A 14022-nucleotide genomic window follows, 5' to 3' on the forward strand; every position below is an offset into this window, starting at 1 on the left:
TCGGGTATGCCGGATAGGGTACGGGCCGGGAGGGCGCGGATGATTGGTATCGAGCCCAAGGTTCGAGGAGATCCTAACCACAAAAGACAACAACTGAACATTCCTGAGTCATTGATCTCGAAATGACTCTTCTACTCTTAGAAGTGAATAATAGAACACAGAATTAGAAACTTGAACTTTGAGGCATAACAGAACATTTTCGAATAACATACCATAATTATACTTGAACAAATGTCACTAATGCAAGGAAAATAAAAGTGCATAACATACAATAATTAAAGAGAAACAAAATGAACTTCATTAATTTCAAAAGTTTTTACAATGATTACATCTGAAATGCATAAATGGAAAATCCTAAGGTACAGTCTATCTAGGTGATCTACTCGATCCCTATATGCTCGAACTCCTCTCGCTAGCCGAGTCACCCGATGCTCTATCTCGTCTCCGTCGAGACTCCATCCTCTCGTACATCTGTTCTCTGTCCGACCTCCATCCTCTCTAGCATGGAAGTCATCGATCTCATCTCGTGCACCAAGATCTGAAGTCTCCGGAACCGCATGTGAAGGGCCACCGCCTCGAAGTGTGATGAAGGAAACTCGTGATGCACTGTGCTCAGCCTCGCGCATATCTCAGATCGTCTCCGGCCTGATCATCACTATCGGGACCGATATCCTCTCCTCCATCCTCTCGATCCCTCATCCTCATCCTCCGATTCATCATCATCCTCACCCTCCGGACCAGGAGATCTCTCTAACCGATGTAGTCTCATCCGTCGAATGGTCCGAGTCCCAATGGGGTATCCCCGTAATCTAGTGTCCATCGGAGTATCCTCGAAACTCACCCCGAAATGCCCGAAGATCAAAGTCGAAGCCTCCCATAGCAAAGGTTCCGCATGCTAGGCCGCAGAACTAAGTCCAAGCATGACCCGCTGAATGATGTAGGAAAGATCGATCTCGAAGCCCATGTAGATGCGGTAAATGACCAAGGCCTCCATCACCGTGACCCGATGGTGATGTCCGGCTTTCGGCATGATGTTTCGGCCGACTATGCGACCGATAATACGTGCAGAACCCGTCATCCGTCCGCTAGTCCACGGTGTGAAGCATCGGCGGCTATCCCATAGCGTAGAGCATATCTCGCGAAGCTCGTACAAGATCGATGGGATGGCTGTCCAGATCTGCTCCGCAGGTATCCACACACACCGCTGTGGATAGTAAGGGACTGCAAGATCTCGGCCGTTGTCCGGGTAGAGAAGCGAATCCGAGTCCGAAGGACCCCGCTCCCGAGAACAAGTCCGAGTGGATGTCCCCGGCCCCGAGCCTCCCTCAGTGTAAGTAAGGTTGCTTGAAGAACAACCTCACTAGCTCCGGTATACCGGCAAATCCTCGGTGAAGAGGTGAGTCCATCAGAAAGTGTCGAACCTCTGCCGGATTCTAAAGGCTCGAGCTGGCGTAAGTGAAGTAGACGCCCCATCTCGATGTTACAATAGCTGAAGTAGGCCTCGTATAGAAACTCGGCCTGAGGTGTGTCAAATAGGTCCGGTCTCCTAACCTCCTCTCTAGGCTCGAAAGGAACCCGACCTCGCCCCTAAGAGCACCTACGATGCGACCTCGACCTCTACCTCCTCCTCGTCCTCCCCTCTGCATGATGTATCTGTGGAAGAGACAAGAGACAATTCCAATTAGTGCTATTTCAAGATTTGAGCCAAAAGGGGTATTTTCGTAATTTTCGGAAAATTTCAAATTTGGGGGAAATTTGATTTGAACATACTAGCATGTGCGCAATACTTGGAATTTCATGTCTATGAAGTTGTTTTGATGAAAATCGATCGAAAACTTGGATTAAAGCGAAAAATTCAGCAAGAAGGAAATTTGGGGATTTTGCAATTTAGGTCAAAAGTGGATTTTTGATGATTTTAAGTAAAGAGTGGAAGCAAGTTGTTGATGATGTTCTTGGATATCTTGCTTATGATTTGGAAACCAAGGTGACACACTAGGTGGGAAAAGTTAAAGAAGAGAAGGGAGTTTCACCTTGGGGAGCTCCGGTCTTGTTCGTCAAGAAGAAAGACGGTAGTATGCGCTTGTGCATCGACTACCGTGAGTTGAATAAGTTGACTATCAAGAATAGATATCCGCTGCCCAGAATCGATGATCTCTTCGATCAGTTGAAGGGTGCAGTTGTGTTCTCGAAGATTGACTTAAGGTCCGGATATCACCAATTGAAAGTGAAGTCTAGTGATATCTTCAAGACAGCTTTCCGAACGCGGTATTGTCACTACGAAATTGATCATCAAGTCCTGATCAACCTTCAATTTTTGATACACTTCGTAGGAAATTAGGTCAGCTGCAGACCCTGTATCAATCAATACTCTATGCACTTCCCGCCGTGCAATCTCTACCTTGATGACTATAGCATCATCATGAGGTAAACATACGTCTCTTTCGTCTTCCTCGCTAAAGGTGATAGAATCTTTACCATTCAGCTTCTTCCGCTTCTGCGCCTCTCCGGCTCCAACAAATTTGGATTTTGTTTTCAGACTCTGGAATGATTCGGGCTCTGGTCCCTCGAAGATGGTAAGGATCGGTGACCGAGTAGCAGCTTCAATCACCTCCTTGCCTTTTTTAGACTTCGGGGCCTCCCTTGATCGTTCTGAACTAACCGAACGATCCCTCTTTGGAGCAGCCGCACGTGGCCCACGTGGCTCCTCCCTTCTCCTGCTAACAAAACTAGACAGATGTCCCTGAGATATCAATCTCTCAATATCTGCCTTCAGATGACGACAGTCATTAGTGTAATGACCATAGTCCTTGTGGAATCGGCAATACTTTTCCCGATCCTGCTGCTCTCCGGGTTTCAAAAGAATTTTAGGCGGCCACTTCAAAATATTTTTTCTTTTGAGGATATTCAAAATATCAGCCCGAGGAGCATTCAATGGAGTGTAGTCACTTTTACCGGGGGATCTTTGGCGCCAAGGCTGGGATTTTCCAACCCGATCGCGAACATTTTTCTTTGGCTTCTCGCTTCGCTCAGAGCCTTTTGTTCCTTATTGGAGACTTTATTATCTCCTTGGCGCGCATCTAGAATCTCCATGACTTCAGCCCGTTTCCGGCATCTCCGTACCAACTCAAAGCATAAGTCGTAGGTATATCCCGTAGTAATAACTCCGGGAGTTTCCGATTAGTGAGTCCTGTGAATAGAGCGGTTCGGCTACTTGTTCATCCAAGTTTTCTATCTCCATCGTCACTTTGTTGAATCTTTCTGAAACTCTCTCGATCGATTCGCTCTTTCCTTGTTTGACGAATAAACAAGGTTTCTTCCGTTTTCTTGACCCGTATCCCACTCCGGAATCGCCCTATGAATTGGCGCGCCAATTCGTCAAAGTTCTACGATCCTTCCGAGAGGGGAGGTTCGAAAACCACTTTGTGCTGCTCCAGATTAAAGATGAACCAAAAACCCCGCATAAAATTTCATCGAATTACCGAAACTGCCATGGTCCGTTGGTAATAGCCGATGTGAGCTGTTGGATCTCCGGAGCCATCGAATGTTGAGAAGGTAGGCAAACGGAAGTTATGGGAAAACCGATATCCCGCAATTGGCTTAGCAAAAGGAGTCTTCCGAATGACTGAGTAAATATCCTCGTTATTCTTCCCTTAGCCAATCGCCCTAATTTCTCATTGATGTTGGCCAATTCTTGACCAATCTGGGTCGGGTGATCTTCAGCAATATGATCACGACCTCGATTAACACGATCATCCCTTGCTACTCGATCATCACGAACAGCCCGTCCTTCCCGAGCATTCCTTTCGTCACGAACTGCCGATCATCACGAACGGTTCTTCGACGGTGGGTGAGTGAGTTCTTACCCCTGTATCCAACCTTGTGTTTGAATCAGTTGTACTCTCTTGCGGTCTGTCAAACCGATCGTCTCGCCTCGGTTGATCATCGATCCTCCGAAGTCCTCGGTCTCCTTCACGGAAATTCTGATCAACATTCCGGTCTTCAGCCATTCTCTCGGTCACGTGGCAATGCACGTCTCCCCGAATCGCGTTGATCGGGCTCTTGTGGTAAAACCACTTGTCCGGTGAGCATGCGGAGTGCTTGGCTCACCTCCAAGAGTTGAATCTTTACCTGATCCAATTGATCTTGGATTGTATCGAGAGGAGGATTACGTCCTCCCCGGCCATCATCCACTTCGATAGGATTTTGGCTTTCCTGGGGAATATCTGGATTATTCACCCCTGTATCCGAACACCGAAATTGCGTTGTGCGGCGGCTGCTGCTGCTGCGCTGCTGATCTAGTCACCATGGCTTTTCAAGTCTTTCCCATAGACGGCGCCAAATGATGCGTCCAAAATCTGCTCAGCCCTTGGATCTCCACGTGATGTCCTGCAAAACGAAAGCGTCAGATGTGGCCCGACCGGCCGGGGTCGGGAGTCCACCTCCGAAGGCTAAGTCGGTTGATGAACTTAATCACAAACGGCTCGCTAGAAGCGCAGAGCTAAGGAATGAAGAATCGGGAAAGGTGATCTAGATAGCAGATCGCGGATAGTTTAGGTCTATCAGTATGTATCTGAACCTGAGTCTCAGATAGTATTCTTCTTGATCGATTGATCCCTCCCTCACCTTGTATGGTAGTGAGGTTTATATAGAGTGTACCTTCGAATCTCCTTCGTTGGATGCACTTGAGCCTTCTTCGGGTAGTTGTTGGATCTTATCAGTTAGATCCGTTGAACGATAGACTTCTACTAGTTTGGGCTAGTAGAGGACTCCTGAGATAACCTTTAGGTTATGCGATAGTTATCCCTTCGATAATGATTATCCGCAGCCGTCCGTTTGAGTCTGCCATCATCAGGGTGATTACCCTAATCCATAAGTAAGATTAGGGCACGCTTGTAGCCGAATAAGCTTTCTTCCGGATCCGGTTTGCCCGGGAGCGATTCGGTTTTCTCCGTCTCGACCGGGGTCGAGGGTCGGACCAGGTATGAACCCGGTCGGATCATAAACTCTCCATATCAATGATACTTGAGCAATTTTTGCTTATAAAATGAACGATTTGATTGCCTCACAGATACTACACATCTAGATGCTACAAACTTCTTTGAAGATAATAGTTGAAGATTTGTTTATGTTAGTCGAGTTCAAATAAAATAAAATAAATACTATATTAGTTTGCAATTCTTTTCTCTTCAAATATCATCTCATATGTTAGTTTATCTTAAATTTAATATTTTTCCATTCTAATTCTTTTTATTGACTTTCTATATATCTTTTAATATATTTTATTTCATTTTGATGAAGAATATGAATATTCTCTTATATGTTGCGATGCATATTATACTTAGAGAAAAATATACATATTTCTTTTATTTGATGATGCGGAATCTAATGTTCATATAAAAATCGGTAGTACAACATTGATTGGAAGCTCCGGAAGAGCTAATCTATTATTATCTATGAGATAAAATTGACTATGAATACTTCATTATTTGTAGTAAGTCTTAATTAAACTTATTAAGTTTCAAACTTTTTGCCAAAATAATTATCGTTTAAACAAAAAAAAAAGTTAAAAAAAAAAAAAAAATTATATAATAAAAAAAAAAAAAAAAATATTTCTTTTTTTTACTAATATTATTTTTTATATTCGCATGGTTGAAACACATGCTTGGGTAAATCAAAAGAACATTGATTCTGATAGTTTTATTATTTGACATGACCGGTTGGACCATTCCGGATCAAGTATGATGTGAAAATAAATAAATAAATAAATAAATAAATATATATATATATATATATATATATATATATATATATATATATATATATATATATATATATATTTCATTTGTCATCTATTGAATAACCGAAGAAGATTATTCAATTAACTGAATTTTCTTGTGTTGCTTGTTTTCAAGGAAAATCTATTATTAGATATTTACCAGCTAAAGTTGAAATTAAACATTCTACGTTTTTAAAATGTATAGACGGTGAAATATATGGGCCCATTCACCCATCATGTGGACCATTCAGATAATATATGATTTTAGTAGATGCATCTATAAAGTGGTCACATGTATGTGCATTATGAACTCGCAATTTGGTGTTTGCTAGATTGTTTGCTCAAATAATGAGATTAAGAGCATAATTTATGGATTATAAGATAAAGACAGTTTGTCTTGATAATGCTGGTGAATTTACATATCAGACTTTATGATTATTGTATAACAACTGAGATTACAGTTGAATAGCATGTTGCTCATGTTTATATCCAAAATGGTTTGGTAAAATTATTTATTAAATGTCTCAAATTAATAACTAAACCATTGTTTATGAGAACAAAGCATCATTTATATGCATTAGGTCAAAAGATTGTCATAAATTTTCCCTATTACAATTGGCTTATGATCAGAAGCAAAATATTTATCATCTTAAAATTTTTTGGATGTGCGGCTTATGTTCTAATTGCTTCACCACAGCGCATAAAGATGAGTTCCCAAATAAAGTTGGGAATATATGTTGGATATGAATCTCCTTATATAATTCAAAATCTAGCTAATGATAGGAGATTTATTTAAAGCAATACTTGCTGAGTATTATTTTGATGAATTAGTTTTTCCAACATGAGGGGGAGAGAATAAACAGTTGGAAAAAGAGATTGATTGTATGCATTATCATTATCTCATTAGATCCTCGCACTGAGAACTGTGAATTTGAAGTTCAAAGTATAATGCAATAAATATTATGAATCAACTACCAGATTTGCTGACTTGCTAAAAGTTATTAAATCTCATATTCCAGTTGTAAATGCTCCAATCAGGATTGAATCTATCAGTGCAAATGAAATTAAACCATGTTTAAAACGTGGAAGATCAATCGATTCCAATGAATAAAATCCTAGAAAAGGAAAAGAGCAAATGATCAAGATAGTCATAATATGGAGACAATTGATTATAAAGATCCTGAAGGCATAAGTTTCTATAAAACCCCAGAAGAGGTTCAGGTACCTAAAAATAATGAAGAGATCTCGATTAGTTATGTCATTGCAGGAAAAATATGGAACCGAAAATATAAAGTTGTCGACAACAAGTTTTGCATATAATGTTTTTGTTGAAATAATGCAAGAAGACGGGGATCTTGAATGTAAATTTGTTGATGAATATAATGAATAAATGATTGGCCAAAATGTACAGACATAATTCAAGTAGAATTGAATTCGCTTGAAAAAGTGGATTTGTAGTCCAACATCTAAAGATATAAAGCCAGTGGGGTACAAATGAGTTTTCCTGCGAAAAATGAAATGAGAAATTGAATGAAATCGTGATATATAAAGTATGAATTATGGCACAAGAATTTTCGCAGATGCTTGGCATTGATTACATGGAAACATGTTCTCTTGTGGTGGATGCAATCATATTCAGATATCTTATTAATCTGGCAGTATATGAAAATTTTGACATGCGTCTAATGGATGTTATTATAGCCTATTTATATGGCTCACTCGAGTGTGAAATATAAATGAAAATCCCTAAAGGATTCAAAATGCTTGAAGCACATAATAATTCCTAGGAAATTTGTTCAATAAGGCTTCAAAGATGATTATAGCATATATGATATAACTTCTTTAGTGGATATTTACTAAATAAAAAGTATAAAAATGATCCAATTTATTACTGTGCATTTATTAAAGGATATGGATCTAATTTTAGTAAGTGTATATGATGATGATTTAAATATCATTGGAACTCCTGAAGAGCTTCCAAAAGTAGTATACTATTTGAAGAAAGAATTTGAAATGAAAGATCTTGGAGAGACAAAGTATTGATCATTTGACGAATAGAATATTCATTCATCAATTAATTTCTATAGAGAAGGTTTTGAAGCGATTTTTATATGGATAAAATATATATATTGAGTACCCCAATGGTTGTAAGATCGTTTAACATAAATAAAATATTCATTTCAACCCCTATGAAGAACTTACTAGTCTTGAAGTACCATATCTAAATGCAATTGGGGCGTTAATGTATCTTGCTAATAATACACAATCGGATGTAGCATTTTCTATAAGTGTATTAGCAAGATTTATCTCTTCTCCAATACGAAGACATTGAAATGTTATAAATCATATATTTCAATATATTCGATAAATTATTAACATGATATTATTTTATAAATGTGGACATTAACTTACTTGTTATGCAGATGCAAGATTTTTATCTGATCTATATACAACTAGATCTCAAACAGGATATTTATTCACAAGTGAATGTTAGCTATTTTATTTTTGGTTTAGATTAACAATACAATACATTCAAGTAGCATGCAGTCTTCTTCTAGAAGAAGAGCTTTGAACAATATTATATGAAGATTATGCTGCATGCATAGCTCAATTAAAGGGATGATACATCAAATGAGATAAAACGATACATATTTCACCGAAATTTTTCTTCACTCATGATCTTCAACAAAATGGTAAAATCGATGTTCATTGAATTCGTGCAATTGATAATTTGACAGACTTATTTACTGAGGCATTGCTTACTTCAAAGTTTGAGAAGCTGGTACATGATATTGGAATATGCGTATTCAAAGATACTCAATGATGTTATCATCAGGGGGAGTAAATACGTGTTGCACTCTTTTTCCCTTAACCAAGGTTTTGTCCCACTGGGTTTTCCTGGTAAGGTTTTTAATGAGGCAACTACCAATTCGTATTATTTAGATATGTATACTCTTTTTCCTTCACTAAGATTTTTTCCCACAGGGTTTTTTCTTAATAAGGTTTTAAAGAGGTACATTATCAATTAATGGACATTCAAGAGGGAGTGTTATAAATAATATTGATTGTGGATATCCATCACCCCCCAATAGACAATACTTCCAATTGAAGATCTTAACCATCTCAGCATACAATCTTGGTGATTCACATTCCCATCTTAATTGAAGATTACAGTGATCTCAACACACAATGTTGGCAGTCAATATTTCCATTCTATGCACCTTCTATCTTGGGTGGCAATCTATCTTTCCATATCAATATTATCTTATTGTGTGGGAGAATCATATATAGTATTTCTTTGTAGACTCTGATATTTCCATATCAAAGTAGATGTTTCTTCTACTATAAATATGCAATGCACTCAATTGAATGGACTAGTTCTGATTGAACTCATCTTGTCTTTCTTATTTATTTTATATATTTTCTCTTTATTTTATAACATAGTTATATTATTTATTCTTCTCTTTTTGGCATTGTCTAATTTATTTTTAAATCTTCTAAGTAGATGTAAATGTGTTTCCATTATTTTTAAAATTTTTATCTAATTTATATATTTCTGTATATAAACTCATATTTTCATTGAATAACTTTTTATATAATACATAGTTACTTAGGGCCCAAAGTCTAAGATTTCTTTCATTTCTATTTTTCTCGAATAATTCTCTCACTATTTTATTATTTTCATTATAATTGTTCTTTGATTCAATTATTTTATCTCTAATATTATATTTTCTAATTTATTTTCAAATATGAGTTTATATACAAAAATAGAAGTAATTAGATAAAATTTTAAAAATAATGGAAGCACATCTACATCTACTTAGAAGATTTAAAAATAAATTAGAAAATGCCAAAAAAAGAAGAAAAATAATATAACTAAAAGAATTAATAAACAAATGACGCACCATGCCTTCCAATATAAAACATTATTAGTTGAACAATATTATGAAATACCAACTAAAAGTTATGAAGATATGAATATGTTTTTAATAAGCACTTCCACTAACCCACCATTGAGAACCACAAAATCGCCAAAAGTGGACCCCGAGGAGAATATAGATATAATAATATATATACAGAATAAGTGAAAGGGATTTTGGGATAAAAAAGAAGAAAAACAAGAGGGGGCAAAAAAGACAAAGAAAGGTAAGAATTTAAAAACGGAAAAGAAAAAATCAAAAGGGAACCCAAGAATAATAAAAAAACACAAATAAAAAATTATTAGTTGACAATATTATGAAAAGCAAAAAAATTGCGATGAAACTGGAGTACAAGCTTTTAAATAATAGCATGATATATACACACACACACACAAATATATACCCTTTTTTTGTGGAATTGAGGTTCGCCTAGGCTAGCGTACACATACCTTGACTACATCTTTAAGAGAATAGCTTTTATATATAATTTAAATATAAGTCAAGGCTTCACCCCTGGTCCAAGGGAATACAAACTCTTGAGTCTTGACCTCATATCATGAGGTGTTAGTCATTTGTCAACTAATAACCCCTCATATATATATATATATATATATATATATATATATATATATATATATATATATATATATATATATATATATATATCTAAAAAAAAAAAAAAAAAAAAAAAAAAAATTTCTTTTCCCTTTTCCCCTTTTTTTTTTTTTTTTGGGGGGGGGGGAGGTGGTGAATAAAAATATGAAATATATATCAATAAACCATGAGAAAGAAATGGCAGAATCCACGAAACCAGGAAGATAAAATAGGCCAAACCATCAGGCATGGCAGTAATAAGACCAACCAAGCCAAAGTCAAGAAGCTATTTCTCTCCCTTGGAATAAAGGGAAAAATACATGTGGAAAAAATGTACAAAGATATATCATCGTTGCATGGCACAACTGAAATAATGGCATGCACTTTTAAAACTACTGGTGGTTGTGCAACTAACTGACTACCTGTAACCTCCAATAGTGCAACGCTAACTTCCAATAATGACCATAACTTCCATTGGTATTGTCGGCACCGTAACTTCATCTCTTAGATCCAAACAACCAAAATTATGGGCATTTTTCACTAAAAACAACAAACATCCAGGAAGGAATTAAAGCATTTAAGATTGGTGGCGGTATATTGAAATCACCATCCTTTATAACATCTCTTGTCCTTTGGTGATGAGAAGTGATCCTAACTCTACTTGGCAATGAGAGAAATAGCAACACCATAGTGGCAAAAACATGCTTTTTGAAGCGGACAGTGTTAGAAACACCACTCATGGGGTCGAACAATGATCCATTTTGTAACAACCCAAAAAGTAAAGCTTTTCTCTTGTTTCCCGACAAGAATCCGAAGTCTGCATCAAAGGTAAATAAAGAAAAAAAAAAATCCAAAAGAATGACAGTGGAAAAAATAGATTTTCACCCGCCGATCCACGGAGCTGGAAAATAAGGAAAGTCTTGCTATGTTTATAGAGAGAGATGGGAGCAGAGAGAAAAGGGGATCTTCTTAAGAAAACTTACCTTGAATTTTTATTGTCCCCTTCACCCTTTCTTTCTTGAGCCTAGATCCTCTCCATCCAAATGGGTTGTCCACCCATGTTGCCACCCTCACAATGAGTATGACACAAACCTGTATGCCGTACACAAGCAGAGGAGGAGATCCTTGCCACCCAACCTACCCATGCCCCCATCCTCCCCCACTCACAAAGGCCTAAGAGAGGCAGGCCCTAGCTGACACAAACAGGCTTTGTATCAAGCCTTATGTGAGAGGGGGAGAATGGGGGTAAGGGCAGGTTGGGTGGCAAGGATCTAGATGCACAAGGAGGCCCATGCGAGAAGGTGGAGGGATGGGCAACCGGGTGGAGAAGATCTGCACAATTATTTTTTTCTCAATAGATAAATAATAAGAGAAGTGGCATGTGGTGCAATTAACCAACCACTGTATTTCTTTTAGATCTCCTCTAGCTCCCTCCAAAAAGCTTGTGGTGCGTTAACGTGACCCATGACTTTTGAAGATGAAATGAATCCATGAATGAATATCACATCTTCGAATTGTCCCGTGTCAGTTGTTACCCTTCTCTACCATTTCTTTGGGATAAAAAGGGTCTCTTTGCAGTTTGCAGGAATGAGAGAACTGGAGAAGCTCCAATGAGCGCAGGTAATTCTGTCACAATCAAACCATCTTGAGATTAGATGGGATCGCTGAACACCGATCTTGTTGTTCCTCTCAATCCTTTTTTATTGGGGAAAAAAAAAAAAATCAATCCTGTCCTACAATTTATACATTAGATGTCTGATAAAAAAAAGTTATTCAGTTAATTCAATGTTTATCCTTTTATTTTATCAATTCAACTAGCAGATTAAAATTAAATTTTATTTTGACGTACTAATATTGAAGAAAAGTCAACAGTCAAATGTCTTAGAATTTGTAGCCAAACCTAAACTTAAGATTTTATTCCCACTATGCCTTCTTTATTGAATGAAGACCAGGTCTTCCTTAGTAGAAGGTTGGCAAATTGGACCATGGGTGTTGAACGATAAGGTCATCGTCATCTCATCACCCTCTGCAGGTTTTGTGTATAAATATCCATCTCCTGATCAGCCTTTACACCTACAACCAGCGGTCTTATAAGCAATTGCAGAGAGTTTCTCACCCATTAATTTACTTTCTTTCTATCTGTTACCTTTATCTGTCATGGCAACTGATGAGAGAGCTGGGGCTGAAATCATATGTGGAAAGGTGGCTTGTGATCAATTTTCAGCGGAGTTGTTGAAAGAACTTGGATTCCCCAGTGGTGTCCTTCCCACAGGAGAACTAGTAGAATGCGGGAGGGTCAGATCCACGGGCTTCGTCTGGTGGAAATGCAAAGCCCCCTATGAGCACTACAATGCAGCCACCAACACTAAGAACAGCTATGCTGCTGAGACCACTGCGTACGTTGAGAATGGGAGGATGAAGAAGATGACTGGATGCAAGGCCAAGACACCGCTAATGTGGGTTTCTATAGTAGAGATGTCCATTGATGGCAACAAGATCTCCTTCAAGTCATCCATGGGAGTTGGAAAGTCCTTTCCCCTCACTTCTTTCATGGACGAAGAAGAAAAGAAGGCTTATCTCTCCAATAATTAGATGGTTCCATTGGCAAATTCAAACCATATATATTCTACCAGCCTGGCCTCCTTCAGTAGTAACTCAGTTATTTTTGTCATTCTCATACTTTATCAGCTATATGTATTGAGTTATTCATTTGTATCTTTTTGTAATCCATGCATCCTCATTTAATGACTAGATAATAAATGAGTGTACTACTTAAAAACCAAAGACACAGGGTTCACCTTAATTTATTTCTTCGCCTCTATCTCCTGCTCTTGTACTGCAAGACCTATGAATTCAACTTTAGTTAGATGCACTAATTTGCCAGGTCTTCTCTCTAGTGTATGAGATTGAAGCGTCACATTGCGTTCTTTCCCTTCGTGATCTTTGCATTACAGATGCTATATTATTAAATACACTTTCCTCTTAGTGAATTTCTCTACCAAAAAAATAAATTTCCCTTCATTTTATTTCTGAAGGTGATAACAATATATTAGGGTTTTCAAAATATGTTGCAAATGTTATTATGTCATTGTAAAAACTGTCATTGCCATATGTATTTCTCAACATATGTACAAATTAAATAATATTGTGAAGTGCAGAAACTGTGACACACTATAGGACAAGCAATTAAGTCTACAAATTATTTGACACCCAGAAGTTTTTTAATAAGAAAACTGTTCGAAAACGTCATATTATGTTGAAAGAATATTAAAAAAGAAAAAGATTAAAATTACATTTTTCAAATTTTGCACAAAGAGTACATAAAACACAAAGTCAACATAGCAAAAATGTTTATCGACTATCACTTGGATGGTTAGTGAGGTCACACCAACATTAGTTGCATATGATATTTTAGCTAAAAAAATATGGACTTCTAAGCAAGTATTCTTCCGAGAAGTGTTTTTCCTGATGAACTCTGTGAACCGGATTTGAACCAAGCGTTCTCAACCATGTGGTTTGTTCAGGGCTCACGATTTGAACCATAACATGTATAACAGAACCCTATGAGCATGTCAATCCTATGACCAACACCAAGAATAGTTATGCTGCCAAGACCATTGCATATGTGGAAAAGAGAAGGATGAAGAAGACGACAGGATGCAAAGCCAGGACACCACTGAAGTTGTGGGCTTCTAGAGATGTACATCAATGGTGACAAGATCACAATGGGAG

At 37.6% G+C, this 14022-nt stretch overlaps 1 protein-coding gene across 1 annotated transcript; it reads left to right on the forward strand.

The window, feature by feature from the left end:
- The first annotated feature begins 12447 nt into the window (after window positions 1-12447).
- On the forward strand, window positions 12448-12882 carry LOC149005027 (uncharacterized). The gene has a single exon (XM_089135778.1). It carries the CDS (start codon window positions 12448-12450, stop codon window positions 12880-12882), a length of 435 nt encoding a protein of 144 aa, XP_088991904.1.
- Window positions 12883-14022: the final 1140 nt, after the last annotated feature.

Source organism: Hakea prostrata, chromosome 9, assembly GCF_041222555.1.
Source record: "Hakea prostrata isolate BN-2017 chromosome 9, UWA_Hpros_2, whole genome shotgun sequence".
Lineage (NCBI taxonomy): Eukaryota > Viridiplantae > Streptophyta > Magnoliopsida > Proteales > Proteaceae > Hakea > Hakea prostrata.

Excerpts from the sequence above, each read along its gene's own strand:
- LOC149005027 (XM_089135778.1), top strand. The coding sequence starts at position 12,448 with ATGGCAACTGATGAGAGAGCTGGGGCTGAAATCATATGTGGAAAGGTG.